The sequence below is a fragment of the Semicossyphus pulcher genome, unplaced genomic scaffold, assembly GCF_022749685.1.
Source record: "Semicossyphus pulcher isolate SPU_LCO1_2020_fin unplaced genomic scaffold, fSemPul1.0.p SCAF_1, whole genome shotgun sequence".
NCBI classification, from domain to species: Eukaryota; Metazoa; Chordata; class Actinopteri; order Labriformes; family Labridae; genus Semicossyphus; species Semicossyphus pulcher.
In genome coordinates this window covers 1,930,993-1,947,125 of record NW_027211603.1, presented here as the reverse complement: position 1 = coordinate 1,947,125, position 16,133 = coordinate 1,930,993, and the positions used below count along the sequence as shown (strand labels likewise).

The following is a 16,133-nucleotide window of genomic DNA, read 5'->3' as shown; positions in this document are numbered from 1 at the left end:
TACATAACCCACTCTCGGACTCTAACACCGTGTCCTCAGATAGTGTGTGTGTTTGGGTGTGAGTGTGTGTGTGCAGCGCTGCACGTAGCAACAACACACCGCCGCTCAGCTCGTGATCTACGTGCTGATTGTGACGAGCCTGCTGCTTAAAGGAACATCCAGCCTGTTTATGTGAGTCTGACCCACATTCACTCTGAGCATGCTGCGAGATAGTGAGAAGGAGAAGAAGGGGAAGATAAGGAGGAAGGAGAAGAAGAAGCAAAATAACAAGAAGAAGAAGAAAGTGAAGAAGGAGGAGGACAAGAAGAAGAACAAAGAGGAGGAGGAGAAGAAGATAAAAAATATATATAGAACTTAAAAAAGGAAACACATCAGTGTTGAACATAACGACATAAATCAACATTCTGTTCTTAGTTTGAGCTTCTTTTACATGAATATTTCTGTCTCTGCTTCTTTCTACGTCTCATTCAATGAACCACTTTCATACATCTATTTGAAAACTCCAGTTACTTTGCAGATTAAGATCGTTTTGTCCTCCCAGCAGAGAAAGTATAATGAGTGGATAAAATAAGATCCACAGTTTCCAGCTGCAGCATTTATAATGAGCATATTACAAACATATTCTTCTGGATCCAAACAACAGCAAAGTCACACAATAACACAAACTAACAAACAAATTCAGGCAGCAGCACACCAACAACTCCTGTGTTCTCTGAGGTAAAAATGCTCTTTTTTTCAATGGAGTCTGGTTTGCAGAGAGCGATGCAACGTCTGTTCCTGGTTTAAAAAATGATCTTCCTCTGTAACAAAAAGGTCTATCTCTGTAGGGATCCTCTCTGTGATGTCAGACACTTAGAGGAACAATCTGAGCCTGTCAGTGGAAAAACAACAAGTTTTACTGGATGTATTTTGAATGGGCACATTTGCAGCAAGGATTATGGAAACAGTTGGTGACAGCTGGCTGCAGTACACTTTTTGTACCGAGTAGTCATGTAGACACTATAAAGAATAGCGCCTAGGTTTCAAAATACAAAAAAAATCACCTTTAATGTCTCAAGATGTCAGAGAGGATGCAATAACTGGGCATGTGCATGATACAAAGTGTTATAAAGTTCATCAAGTCTGTACAAACTTCCTTCAAGCCCAATAAAGGAGGAGGAATCTTCAGGTCAGGAAGAACAAACTCCTCCTGCACTGTAGAAAATGATCAGTACAAAGACATTCACATAATAAACTTTATTGAAGGTGACGAGATGAAAGAATATACACTGTAAGGCCTGGACGGGATCCTCACAGATGATCATCTCTGTGTACAGAGTGAATCATCCAGCTGATGCAGTTTCATCCTGATTAGTGAATAATGAGCCTCAATCAACAGACTGAGCAGCTGTGAGGGGATTAACTGCTGCTGCGTATGGTGAGAAGGACCTCTGCTCCAGTTACAGCCACAGGCCTGTTTCTGCTGTTAGTGCAGGAGGTCGACTGATGTCTGACAAACAAGCTTTTTTATGATCTATTATGTGATTGTTTCATGTTAGCCGCTCCTCTGTTTCATTTGTGCATTGCATTGTGGGAAAACAAAGCCTATCAGCACTTTAAAATATTGTAATGTTTGTGTAAATGCGTCTTTTGGTTCACAAGCTTTGTGATCACATCACCCATGATGCATTTCACTGCTGTGTGATCAGCTGTTGATGACATCACCTGCACAGGTAAGAAGACTGTATGCAGCAGTGATCGTCTCTGTAAGAACTCTGTGATTATTTTGGCCCTCACATTGAACACGTTCGGTCAAAGCAGCTCCAAAAAGAAAAGTGTCTCTTCAGTGTGGAGTGAAAGAACTCGACCTGCGCACCAGTAAACACCAGTGAGATGAACTGGTGCTCCCTCCTCTTACTGGCAGAACACTGTGTGCACGTACTGCAAATGTCTGCATGTCTCACAGGCAGCTGGTCGACGTGATGAATGTGCCTGCAGGAAGTGTCTGACTCAGCTAATAACACACACACACACACACACACACACACACACACACACACACACACATGCACACAAAGGACACTGTCAGTTACAGTAGGGCGTCATCATGACAGAGCAAAATCATCTGACTCACTGTAGGTTTTCGAAATCTTGCATCTTTGTTCCAAACTTGCATCATGAACCTGAAGACAAACCTTCACATGAAATGATGAATTAATTAAAGTCACGCTGCAAGATTTCTCTTTTAAACTGATTTATTTTATTACAGAAAAGTTCAGCCACATATTTACAAAGTGGAATCTCAATTTTTCTACAGTTGGAAGAACGAAAGACGAGAGGATGGTGGAAGACATCTGCAGAACTGTTGATTTCCACAAATCTCACTTTAAGGCCTGGAGCAGCGGCGCCTCCAGCTCTACAGTTTCTCACTTTGATGACCTTTGACATGTGGATTAAAAGCTCCTGTGAGGAGTGTTTCACTGGTTATGAAACAGACTGAAATTAATTCTGAAGCCTCTTTATGACCTACGGGGGGGCAGGTGTCAGACGAAGTGGTTAACTACACGCTGCCTTTGTTTACATTTTCCAGGGCAAACATTTAGAGTGAGTTAAACATGTGACTGTTACAGAAAGCAGGGTGAGATTTTTTGTTAAAAACACCACTTACGCATGAACAGGACAAAATCAGCAAAAAGGTAAGAGGCACGGCTTCGTCCCCAGGGGGCGCCAAAATCAACACAAGCCAAAAGTTCCTCACAGGAGCTTTAAACTGAAGTAGAAAACAGAGCGCGTACCAGGCTAGCAGCAGTTAGCCAGCCCTATATAGTGGACTCATCTATAAACATAAAAACACTTCAGACACTTCTCGGGTCATTTTCTCTGCTGTTCTTTTTATTTTAACGCAATGCAAGGTGATATATTGTGCTGGGTTTGTGCCCTGCGGTTGAACACTACTTTTCTCAATGCATTGTGGGATATTTCGAGTCGACTTGAATTGCTATCCCAACCACCAGCGGGCTTAGGTCATCCCTCGATGGTTCTCATGAAGTCCACAGAACTGTTTGTTTCTGTGTTTAGATGCAAATATGTAACAAATAAGTGCCGGTTAATTTCACTGTGACGCTTTGTGGTTTGATCAGACGGAAGATCCCGATTTAATCAACCCCTGATGTTTTTATATCTCCACCGTCAGAACAACAGCGTATAAAACTCAAAATTTCTGAGATTAAAGTCGTACATTTGCTGGGAAAAAATGGCAAATTAGTGAGAATACACGGGCCCTAGTTTTTGCATTTTTTCATGATTGTGTCTGTAAAGTTCGTGTCGTCTCCTTCAGAACGAGTTGCTGTCGGAATAAAATGCAAAACTTTAATTAAAGCCAAAGTCATTCAAAGTAGTTTTGTATATTTTTTTGTCTGTAATGCAGGTTTTGTTTCCTCTCAGTCTCCGTCATGAGGTCGTAGGGTAACTGTCATGTGTGATGTAACTACTGGGGCAAACGGGGAGCAGAGAAACGTGTGTTTCTGCAGCAGAGGGTCACTCAGTCTTTCTCCTCATGAAGTCTGCTTCTTGTGTGCAGAGAGGTTGAATCTGCTCCGTGCTCCGGGCCATGCACGCCTGTGTGAGCAGCAGAGCCAACAGGGCAGAGACACAGGTGAATCAGAGGGAGGGGGCCGTGAACCACAACATACTTTTTGGTGGGTCGAAGCTCAAAAAGTTTCCTATGAACACGATTTTTATTTCTTGCAAGTTGATGACTTTATGATCAACTTGCCATTTTTTCTGGCAAATTTACGACTTTAATCTCAGAATTTTCAAGTTTTTTCTCTGAATATTTCTCCTCCGGCCCTAATTCAGCATCGTAGGAAAAACTCTACACGCTCTAAACTACACACAGAAAAATAAAACAATCAACATTATAAAATCCATATTACATATAGCTAGAACATTCTTTTTGTTCCCCAGAGTATCAACACTTCTGCTGCTCACACTTTTCTATCAGACAAGAAGCATCTTTTGGAGATGAACAATAATTTAGTAAACTTTATTTAATCCAAAGTTTGAGATGACAGAGGAGGTTAGAGGTTAGATTAAAACAGTCACTGCATTCAGCTGCATCACCCGATCCTAATACAATATGTATCATATAAAAGTATAAATAATATAAAATTTATCTGACTTCATGTCGACTGTGATGGAGTCTCTCTCTGCAGAAAGCTTACTTCTGATTTAAATAGAAATGACCTGAAAGTTAGATGGAAGACAATCAATCTAAAATCTAAAACATAATTTCTCTGATAAACTGCATCCTGTCTATTTTATCAGCTAAATGTCGAGGAGACGTCGACGTGTACGTCCTCCATCTTTCATCTTTAGTCTCTAAAGTTTTCTCCTGTAGCTTCAGTCCTTCATGTCCTCCATCATCCCTCCAGCTGTGCCTTCCTGTCAGGCAGTGGAGGCGACGACTCCTCCTCCACCTGCACCTCCTCAGGTGTGTGTTCAGTGGGCGCGGTCAGTCTCACCTGCCTGCTGATTTGTGCATACATTGAATTCACGTCACTGTCGCACAAATCCTCCGGGAAAGCACTGCTAAGATCCTCCCCTGGCTCCTGATTGGCAGGTGGTGATGAAACATCAACATTGCGGCCGCTGCTGCTCCACATGTGGGCGGAGTCTGGAGGGGCGGAGGTGTGCAGATCTGTACACAGAGACAAGTTTTACTGATTAAACATTTTCTCCTTCACTTGTCTGAGCTCTCGTCAGGTTTCTTGGATATTATGTCTGACTGTATAAAGATGGACGACGCGTCTCCACCTCCTCTCTCATTGTATAAAAGTGAAGCCAAACCAATTTGTGGAGCCCCATTTGACTCATGTCCCATCTGTTAACATGGAGGAGGCGGGCTTTATGAGCTATACTGCAGCCAGTCAGCAGGGGGCGATAGAGAGGGTTTGGCTTCACTTTTAGGGAGCTGTCATGTCGTCCATCTTTTTATACAGGTTATGGTGAGAAAATACAGACCGTGGCTCTGTGGCGCCCTCAGGTGGTTCCTCCAGGGAGTGAATGAGACAGAGATTTCCTCTTCAGGATTTGAATCTGAACACACACACACACACACACACACACACACACACACACACACACACACACAGGGAGTGAGAGAGGGAACAGTGGAAATTGAACATCAGACAACAGACTTATTATTAATGATTATGAATAATTATTTCTTCTGATCAACAACACAAAAAATAAATATGAAAGCACCTCCAGCAATTTCAGAGTCACTTGCTGCCGTCATCACGGCTGCGCTGCCATTGGTCTGGACATCAGAAAACACACCTTTGCGAACACACACAGAATCACATCTTCAGAATAAAACACAACTTTCTCTACCTTGTTCAGGTAAACTGGAACAGATAACCAGAAGAGAGTGAACTGAAAGTGTGTATACTAAACTGTGCTTCATCTGAGTGACTTCATGTGTGCAGAAGAAAAACATGCACGAGGGTTTAAACTGAGCTGATCTTTGACTGAAACGCTCATCTGTCAGACTCACCCTGGTGGGGCTGTGGCGCCCCCTGGTGGCTGTTCCATAGATAGGCGGAGGACGTTGTGATTACTTCTGCAGGTTTAAACTCTAAACACACAACACACACACACGCACACACACACACACACACACACACACAAACACACACAAAAGATAGATCAATAAGAGACAGAAAAATCTCTGATTTGAAACTGAGGTTGTGAAACCTCCTTATCTTTTAAAGTATGTTGTTTTAAACATACATCATAGCCATGAAATGCTCATTTTTAACTGCACATTCAATGCTCCCACATGTGCAAACATTACATTTACACTGTTCTACTCGTTACTTCGTCTGTGCAGCAGCATGAAGCCTTTGATAAGAGACAGGGGGATTACTGTCTCAGGGTGTGATGATTTAAAATCAGTGCTGACACAAACATCAGGACCAAGTCATGCAGTAAAAGATGCCTTCAGGTGTTTATACAACATTGCAGACCTCAGGGGATCAATATGCTAGTTATCAAAGAAGTGACATTGGTGACGTTCATGACTTCACGCTTGCAGGACAACCGGCTGATTGGTGGAAAAGTTGCAGTAATTGGTTGAATTCACCTTTTTCATCGTTTCGGATCTCATTGATCATTGGATTCTCTCTCGCCACCATGGCTTCCTCCAGCTTCACCTGTCAATCACCAGGATGTTAGAGTTATTTTCTGTCCATTTTCAAGCTTTTATTGTTTAAAAAGAACAGATGAGCTTTGTCTCAGAGGTCAAAGGTCACTTACCACTCGTATCAGAGCTGAAGGGTTTTTGTCCTCAGGCTCTCGAAGCTCAAATGAACGTCTACAAAAAAAACCATCCAGCCATCTTAACAATAATGACGAGTTAAAGAAGGCTGACAGCTTCAGGTAATCTCATATTCAGACAAGAGGGGAGGGAATCCAACAGTAATTCATCAGAGGACAGAAAGAGCTGACCTGCCACAGTCGCTGCACAGAGCAGTGAGGAAGATGGAGAGGAGGAGGAGGAGGATGAAGAAGCTGACGACTCCCGACGAGAGGAAGAACGACCCGGTGACCTCTGCTCCGACTGCAGCCATGATCACTGAGGGAGACAGATCAGATTATACACAGAGGTAGAGAGAAAGGTGTGAAGGTGTTCTGAGAGAACAGGAAGTGAGTCATGCGAAGGACGACTCCTGTGCGACCTCTCTGTTTGACTGTGTGACACAATCTTAGATTTGCTGATGGCGTGGCCGACTTACCAAACCATGAACAAACACACCGGAGACCTGCAGTGAATTATGGGAAAAGGTTTGCATTTTTTAGATAACTAAGAAATGTTTTGTGAATGTGAAAGCTTTTAGAGAGGGAGGTGAAAGGGAGGCCACAAATCAGGCTGTAACATAATCCTGGGGGCAAATGTGCACGATCAAATTAAGTCCACTAAAAGTTCTTGTTTTTTCCACTGACAGACTACATTACAGAAAGGATCCCTACAGAGACAGACTTTTGTGTTAACCAGAAACAGCCGCTACATCACTCTCTTTCTCTTCAAGCCACCAGACTCCATTGAGAAAAACAGTAATTTTACCTTGTGTACAGCTGCCTCGAAGTGATACTTTACTTGTGTTGTGTTATGACTTTGCTTTTGTAATGGGTTACTTCGGATCCAACGCAATGTTTGTGTACAAACAATCACTCAAACAAACTGACTGATAGAGGCAGCGGTACACTAGCAGCTCCCGTGTTCTTCAAGGTAAAATTACTGTTTTTGTCAATGGAGTCTGGTGTCTTTGAAGAGAGCAAGGTAACGCCTGTTTCTGCTTTTAAATAATGCATCTTCCTCTGTGACCTTTCTGTAATGTTGTCACAACTTAGAATAACAGTCTGAGCCTGTCAGTGAAAAAAAACTAGAACTATCAGTGGACATACTTTGATCGGGAGCAGTTGCCCAAAGGATTACATTGCAGCAATTATAGCCCATTTTGCAGCTGCTGGTCGAAGCAGTCTACTGGAGCAATCCAAAACTTGTTGTCTAAAAACACGGGGCCCAGGTTTAAAAATACAGGAAATACCATCTGAGCACCAGAGACTACGGTTCACTTGGCACCACGGTTCACTTACCTCAAGCACCTGGTTGCTGATCACCGTGGCCATCATAGTTTGCATTTTAACTACTATGATGTCTTCATAACCATAGCCAAACCTTAAGCATTGACTGATTTATTTTTTGGCAGTGATGTGACAAAGTGGCAACCTCCGGTGTTAAAAAATGAGGATGTGCCGATGTGGAAGTGCAAAAAACTGCAGTTCCTCGAGTGTCCACTTGAGGATTCAGAAACTGTTGCATTACAGCAGATGGGAAAATGCCCATTTTCACAGCAGAAATAAACATGTTTACAGCCTTGTGCAAAAACGGCTGTGTTATAAATAGCTAATTTTATTGTTCATGATAACTGTACGGGGGGTGAATGTTTTTATAACACACTCGTTTTAATTATATTATGTCTTAAATCATAGGGGCTGGCTCACTTGATTGACAGGTGGATCCTGCTGGCTGTCTGCTAGACGTCAACACAGACACAGACACTGAGCTTAACTTCACCTGTTTGTGTTGTTGGAGCCTTTAGAGGACAAATAATCTCTGTGGGATTTATGGAACTTTATGGCCGTGCAAGAAGTCTGAGCTCCAGCTTTTCAGTGAGTTAAATGTTAGTGTTATTGTAGTGATATATTTGTAGCACTAAGTTAGCAGGTATACTGTGCTCGCTTTAGCTGCTTGTTAGCCTGTTCAAACATTTATTTGATCGTCGGACAGTGCAGGAGTCAGGAGTTGTCGGCTTTTCCCCGGAGAGCTTACAGCGCACCGCAGTGATGAGACGACCGGTTATTTTACATCTCCCGGTACATGTCGTTCATCCGCTGCTCTCCCACTGGACAAGTGAGCGGCGAGTCCGCGACCTCTTTCGTCTGATAAATAAACACCTGCAGTCAGTCACAATTAGTTAAACTAGCTCATTCAATGGATCAGACACAGACTGATTAGCTTTGATAGCTTGCCTTTTGCTAACCCCTCGCTCCTCTCCAGCTCCACCCTCTCATCCAAATATGGTCACTTGTGGCTCCAGAAAGCCAACATGGTGCCTAAATCCCGGCTTCATCTACGCAGTCGAGAAACCAATGGGTGACGTCACGGTGGCTATATGTCCTACTTGTCTTTCTTTGGATGTGATGCAGTTTTATAAACACAGAACGATAATGTCAGCAAAGGATGACATATTTTGTGGTTTTAATTTGTTGTTGTTTGTTTGGTCGTCCAGCCGGACAGCTGTCCCAATTACAGCTTCAGGTTGAGCTGCACACAAACATGAGACGACACCTGAAACTGTGCTGCAGGCTGTTTGTCAACATGCTGATTCAAATCAGCGAGGATGAGCAGCCACAGGGTGCAGTAAAGCATCACTGAGCTCTTAGTAAGAAAAAACAGCCAAACAGCAACACAGAAACTTCATGACTGTTGAAGAAACTACATTTGCATTTTACTGGTTTGTATGGAAATCTAATGCCTGCTGCATGCAACGAGCAACAGTCTCTCTTTTCTTTAGTGGGAAGATCCAGCCTGAATCCTCCCTCTGAGTGCACTTTAATATCAATATTTAGATTATAGATGTGATTAGAAACACACGCAGAGTAATGATGTGAAACTATGAAGTGTTTGTGGTCTACAAAATGATGTAATTTATACACTTTTTAACCAAAAATAAATGTCAAAGAAATATTTAAAATCTGGATCAAACATAAGGAAAAGCTGCGTGGATTTTATGATGTCATTTGCTCTTTAACAAACAAGGTGAAGGAGTGTTTTTTCATGTGTTTACCTTGTTCTCTCAGTTCCAGCTCAGCAAGATTTGAAGCAGCAGCAGTTTAATCATCCCGACTGACTCCTGTCAAACAAACACAAGACGAGCAGAGCAAACACGCGACCGTCAGACTGAGGGGAACATGCAGAGGTGTGTCGTGTTTGAGAGATTCCTCCACATGATAATTATTCATGACAGAAATAGTTTCAGGAAATATGTTTTTTTCCGTATTTATGGCGGAGTCAGATGAACCACTCTGACATCCAGTCTTTATATATGAGGCTTTATCTATCGGCTTGTTAGCTTAGCATTGCTCAAACAGAGGGAAACACCTTTCCCTGCTCTGACTAAAAGTAAATAAAGCTCAGGAGTGGATCATGTGCAGGAATCTGACCATTTATGAGACAACCAGCTGACTCATCGGTGACTCACTGCTCCAAGCCAAGAAATAATCTGAAACATCTCCTTTAAAAACAGAAATATTCTCGTCTTTACACCACTGTTTGGTTTAAAAGGGTATAAAATGTAAATGTTATAAGTTCCACCCTGTTCCCCTGTCTTTATGCTAAGCTAAGCTAACTGGCTTCTTGATGTAGCTTTGTTTTTAGCATATAAACATCTAAGTGGTTGAGCTGAACATCTAACTGCTAAGAGATGAATTCCCATCACTGTTCCTTTAAAAATTAAAATATTGGGAAGCATTTCTCTAAATATCAGGCAATAAAGAAAAGAGCAAAGCGCCAAACTGCTGCTGAAGTTTTGTTTTCACTGATTAATAAATGACACGATGTCACATTTAGTAAGTTAAAGAGAAACTAGAGAGTGAAGTGAAGTAACACAGAGAAGTAATCTAATAACAATGATTCTTCCAATGTTTTAGAGAAAGTAGAGAATAAACACTCGAGACATTAAAGCAGAATATCCTGCAATGTCAGTGTGTCGAGATGCTAACCGTTAGGGCCGGATGCACGGGTCCAGCTGAGTCCAACAAAGTGATGGGATGAACCGCTGTCGTGTTTTCAAATCAATAACTCTAATAACTCAGAAAACAATGAGGCTTTTAAAATGGAGTTCTTGTCACAACCACTCAGAAGTGGAGCCTGCAGGTTAGCAAAGTGAAGCTAACGGGGAAGTGCCTTAAACCTGCATTCCTTCTAATGGCCAGCAGGGGGCGACTCTGTGCAACATTTGGTCGTACTACAAGACACCCTGAAGAGTCAGCTTTTCACTTTTTCAGTTGGTGCATTTTTTTCAAGCCTGTTTTTAGCAACCCAATAAATCTGACGGAAGATATGACGGATTCACCTTACTCACCAAGCTAGCACTGGCTGTAGAAAAAGAGGGATACCAGGTGCTCAAGACAGCAAGGTGTTATACTCAAGATGAATCCCAGGTGGTCTTGAAGGCTAAAAAGCTCACTGTCGAAGGAGGGAAGCCACTGGGCTTTCATCAGGCACACTCGCACCGAGCCAGGGACTTAGTTTAAAATACCTTTATTGAATCAGGACGTCTCTCATAAAACACAACAGAATCAAAGAAATAAGCGCCGACTGGTTTCGACCCTCATCGGGTCTTCCTCAGGGCGTGGCTAGGGAGAGTCGTGGCGTTAAACTAAATCCTCGGCTCGGTGCGAGTGTGCCAGAAGAAAGCCCCTTGGTTTCCCTCATTCGCTTTAGCTTTTAACTTCAGGTTTGCTAAACCCTCCCTTCTCTCCAGCTCCACCCTCCAATCATGGTCACTTCAACCACCCGAAAACAAAGATGGCGAGGGCCAGAAATGCCACACAAGTGGCCTAAAACGTAAATTCTACAAACCGAGATGTCATGGTGGCCACTTCCCCTTCTTTTACACAGACTGATCAAAACACTGCAGGTTTAAATTTTAGGAAAAAGAACGCGAAATTCACGCTTTTACAAATATCCATATTTCAAATGTCAGAAACCACATGTGCCCGTCAGTGCAGATCAAATGTTATCAATATTATTGACACACAATTGTCATCAAATGTAAAATGTTCTTCCTCTTGTGGCATCTTCAAATTCTTACGAGATATTGAAAAATTGCTGTAAAATGTGAATTTCAGCTCATTTGAGGACATTTTTGTTTAATGTGGCTGTCTGCCATCACACACAGGCGTCATTACACACTTAACTGCTGACTAACATTTAAAATACCTTAAAAATACCTCAGAATAAACTTCAAATTTAACACAAGTTTTGTCTTGTCTACACATATAGACGTGTGTGTCTTGTGACCAATCAGTACTTTCTGTTTTTCCTCATCTCTGTTATCTCGAATATAATTCAAAATAAATGACAGTTATCTGGAGACACATCATAAAATAAGTCTCAGATTGATTTTATTACTCTTTATATTTAAACATATTCTAAATAGCTGTGGACAGCTGCAGGGTGGGAGACGTTACTGAGCCACTGGTAAAAACTTCAGAAGGAAACATTTGTTTTACTCGTTAACTATAAAACAACAGTTCAAGGTAGAAATAAACTCTGCTGAGCTTACCCGTGTCCATGGAGCACACAGCTGTGGGTTTGGGTTCAGATGCTGCATGTGAGGAGTTCTTCCTGGTGCAGGTTTACTCATTGACAGGCTGAACAAACAGTGAGAAGCTCTGCTGTTTGAGCTGCTTAAAGACACACACCCTGTTTGCTCATATATTAGACTAACGGACAGACTACTGAAGAGACGGCAGAGACATCGTCCTCTCGGGCTTCTGTGAGTCAGGAGAAAATGGATATCAGTTTCATCTCGGTACGTCCAGTACGGAGAAGACATGTTTAGCCTAGCTTAGCACAAAGACTGGAAGTGGGGGGAAACTGCTAGCATAGTTCTATAAAAAAAATACCTTCCACCATCTTTATAGATATTAAAATGTTTTATCTTCTAAGCTAACAAGCTAGTCAACCATCCATCTGGTAGTTAGCTGGATTTCATTGACTAAAGCTAACAGCCTCCGGGAGCTACCTTGTTAGCCTTTTCTCAATCTTCAAAAGTTGTTGGATCTGACGACACGTGAGCTACAAAAGTGTTTCCCAAAGAAAAGAAGAAATTTTTCATCTCCATGAACACTGACAATTTGTTTGACTAGCTTAGCGTGAATGGTTTCTTGCTAGCTTAGCTTCCAACAGCTCCCAGTTTGTCTGATTTCCGTGTTGTATCTTGTTCAAAGGTCAATAAAACTTGCTAATGGATCCCAGCTCGTTAAGTTTATTTTATTAAGTTTGTGTGAATAATAAATTGAAGGCTCATAAAGGCGGTTTGTTATTGTGTGGGGTTGTCAGCTGCTAGCTAGTCTGCATGCTAACTATTGAGGCTAACTTGCTAAATAGGCTCTGGTTTGCCTGTTAGCTTGCAGGCTTTGTGGCCAGCTATAAAATGTACTTTTATTGTCTTTTATTTATCTCGTAAATACATTTATTTTAACAATATATCTTCCTTATTTTACTGACTTTTCTTTTATTTATCTTCAAACAAAGAACACATTAAACCCCAATTATTTTATTGGGTGTACTTTCTATGTTTTATTGGTTGTTAAGTCGTTTGTGAAGGACTTTCAACCGCCCTAACTTTTATGAAAGGTAAATACACTTTGATTGACAAAATGTCCTAAAAACATTCCAGCACATTCCCTCCCTGCGGCGTGATTCTTCCTCAGCACCAAGAGAAACTTTACATGTTTAGCTCCACATTTGGTTAGAACAGAGATGCTTTCATACCTGTTGTGTCTGTGATAAAAATGAGTACTGTGAAGGTGAGTTTTCCTCTAGTTTGTGTCACTTTCAAAAAAATAAAACAAAGGAGCGTTTAGATATTTTTGTATGGCGGTTGCTCTGACAACAGGCAGCTGGGACTGATAATCTTATTAAAGCCAAAATCAAACCGACAGTGGAACATTATCAGCTGCTCCACCCAAACACTGCAACTGACACTTACTGCTTGACTGGTCGAGCGAGGCCTGCGGTGAACTGTGAGAGAGAGATAACAACATCGACTGCGCCTTGAAAGAACTGTATTTTATTGTGTTTGGTCATGTATGTAGTAAAGATTTTTTTCGCTCTCAGCTGCTGGATTTCATCCCCCGCCCAAAACACACATGAGCTCAGTGAGATTTTTGCTGCTCACAAAGCTGCGTTTAAATCCATGAGTGAACTGTGAACATCTAGCCATGGCAACTTTGTCCCGCAGGTAAATCTTAATAAAAAGCAGAGGCATTCATTTATCGTATAATTTCTAAATTTCGCTTGTTAATTTAAATTCAAAGCTAAAGGAAAAATCCTTCACGTGTTCACAAAGATTCCAGCTAGGAAATGTGTAAGAGTTCAGCCTGCTGACAGGTCAATATTACTCAGACTACAAGCCTACTACAAACGGAAACCAGAACACTTGCCTTCCCGGAAATCCACCTCCCGGAAATAGAGATTATAAGAGACGTGAAGTTATGACATCACTTCCTCTCTTGATTTATCCTGTGTTTTCATGATCATCAAATGGTCCCGAGTCACTCCCTACTTCATTGTGTTCACAAACTCTAAGTCGTAATGTGGAAATAATAGTTTTTGGACTTTTTACTGAAACAGTGGATGAAGTGGTGGAGACGGGGTGAACACGGGCTGTACATGTTACTTTATGCTGCACGTTTGCTTTTATCGCTGCGGCTGCGGTTGGTGTGCTTCCTGCTTCAGTCAGCTTGCCTCCTGATTGGCTATCGTTTGGTTCCACATGACGATCCACAGAGAGCGTGCTCGGCTGTCCTCGGGGTTCCCCCCACACAACAGGATATCAGATCATAAATACTGAACATGTTTAATATTTGAAATCTGTGCGGCCAAGAAGTTCTTCCGAGCAGATCGGGGGAAGTAAAATAACTCTAACATCCCTCACAGCACAGGAACATCTGGAGAGATCATCTTTACAACATCAAACAATCAGGACTTTGTTTACTTTTGTCTGAAGGAGGGAATCGGGCCCGAAATCAGCTTGATTATCTCGTAGTGTGTACCCCACATAAAGGAATGGCATTCCTTACAGAGAACAGGGGAACTAAAGTTCAGTTGATTTGACGAAACATCAGTCTGAATTTTTACAGTGTCCGTGTGTGACAAAAAAAAACAGAAACCAGAAAATCCAGAAACTCTGATCTGATGTTCAGGCCCTGAGGAGATGACAGGTGAAAATTCAGACAGCAGAAATGTCTCCCTAAAGCAAAGAATATCCTTCTTCTTCTTCTACCTTTGCTCCTTCATCAGCTGAGCTTGAACGCGCCTCCTCAGACCGAGCGCCGTCATCATGCAGCAGAGCGTCAGGCAGGGGAAGGAGGAGCAAGCCAGCAGGAGGCGCTCCTCTCCAAACTCCCTGACCAGCCCCGGCCGCCTCCACAGAAATTCCTGGAACAGCGCCTCCTGCTGGGCCAGCGTGCAGAGAGACAGCAGGATGTGGAAGAGCTGATGGCCGTGGCCGACGATGTCAAAGCGTCCGGGGGAGAAGCGTTCAGGTACGGGGCAAGAGAAGAAGAAGGCTGACAGAAGAAACAGCACCACCTGGTGGAGGAATGACCACAGACGGTTAGAACGCAGCTATAGTTTGTTTACAGGGGTCAAAGGGGTCAAAATAATGACACAAGATGCAGTTTGATGATCATGATAAAGTAGCACCACCTGCATGAAGTGCAGTGGCAGTGCAGAGTTGCTTGTCCAGGTGCAGGTGGCGAGGCGGTGAGCCACAGGGCTGATGTCCAGCAGGTAAGCCACGCCCAACGGCACCACCTGACAGAGCTTCCTGTGGAGCGGGTACGGCCGCCGGAAACGAAGCTTCGCATAACAGCAGGCAGTGCAGGAGAACCAGGCGAGGACGGCGGCGGCCGGGAGGAAGACCTGCGAGAAAAATGCATCATCAGTACACCCAAATGCATTCCCTGACAACAGATGTTACACACAACAACAGACCTGTCCCAGCATGCTTTGTGTCCAGGTGATGTCAGAGCTGTACAGGCACAGAGCCAGAGCACAGCCATACTGGTAGACGGCCACGCCCACATAGTCCAGGAAGAACAGTGAGTAATGCGCCTCCTCCGAATGCGACTGAAACAGGTGAGCCGCAGCACTGCGACATTTAACGACAGTTAGTTCAAGCGGTCTTCCAGTGTTTTAAAACCTTTTGTTACATGTGTGTATGCAACATCATTCTTGGAGTTACTCTTTTTGATGGCTCACCTGCAGCTCAGGTATGTGACGGCAGAGAAAACGTAGAGCACCAGAGGCAGCGAGGAGACGTCCAAAGAAAACCCCTGACCCTCAGGGCCCTGCAGCCGAAAACCCAGGATCCCCTAAGGAGGTCAAAGGTCAGACATGCAGGAAGTCAAACACACAGTCTTCAAACTCTAGCAGGTGATACTTTGAATTGAACAGTTTAGTACCCCTCCCTGCAGGACGGTGAACATCATGAACCTCATCACCACGCAGACGGCGGCCAGCAGGTGGCTCCACACGTTCACGGTCTCGTTGTGGATCTGGAAGAGGCTGAGGACGTAACAGCGCCATGACAGGCCCACAGGACGGTACCCGGACAGGATGAAGCGCTCACGAAACAGAGGGGGGACGTCCACGTCTCGGACGGTGGGGGGAAGGGAGGGGAGGAGGCGGTCCAGCAGGGGGAGGAAGGTGAGGCACAGCGAGGGGGGAGCAAATGACACCAGAGGCATGATGGGAGATGAATTTCAGTTTTGCTTGTTGTTCCCTAAGGAGC

General features: G+C 43.2%; 2 protein-coding genes across 2 annotated transcripts; both read right to left on the bottom strand.

Annotated features, from left to right (window-relative positions):
* Positions 1-3,773: 3,773 nt before the first annotated feature.
* LOC138592574 (uncharacterized) lies at positions 3,774-11,981 on the bottom strand. The gene is made up of 9 exons (XM_069663410.1): positions 11,895-11,981; positions 9,393-9,458; positions 6,490-6,616; positions 6,298-6,355; positions 6,125-6,194; positions 5,537-5,617; positions 5,245-5,319; positions 5,002-5,076; positions 3,774-4,678 (listed from the first exon to the last, which is right to left on the bottom strand). The coding sequence occupies exons 3-9, from the start codon at positions 6,609-6,611 to the stop codon at positions 4,401-4,403; spliced, it is 759 nt and encodes a 252-aa protein (XP_069519511.1). The 5' UTR covers positions 6,612-6,616; positions 9,393-9,458; positions 11,895-11,981; the 3' UTR covers positions 3,774-4,400.
* A 2,636-nt stretch (positions 11,982-14,617) lies between these two features.
* LOC138590135 (membrane progestin receptor beta-like) lies at positions 14,618-16,089 on the bottom strand. The gene is made up of 5 exons (XM_069660706.1): positions 15,805-16,089; positions 15,602-15,714; positions 15,335-15,491; positions 15,047-15,262; positions 14,618-14,929 (listed from the first exon to the last, which is right to left on the bottom strand). Exons 1-5 carry the CDS (start codon positions 16,087-16,089, stop codon positions 14,618-14,620), a joined length of 1,083 nt encoding a protein of 360 aa, XP_069516807.1.
* Positions 16,090-16,133: the final 44 nt, after the last annotated feature.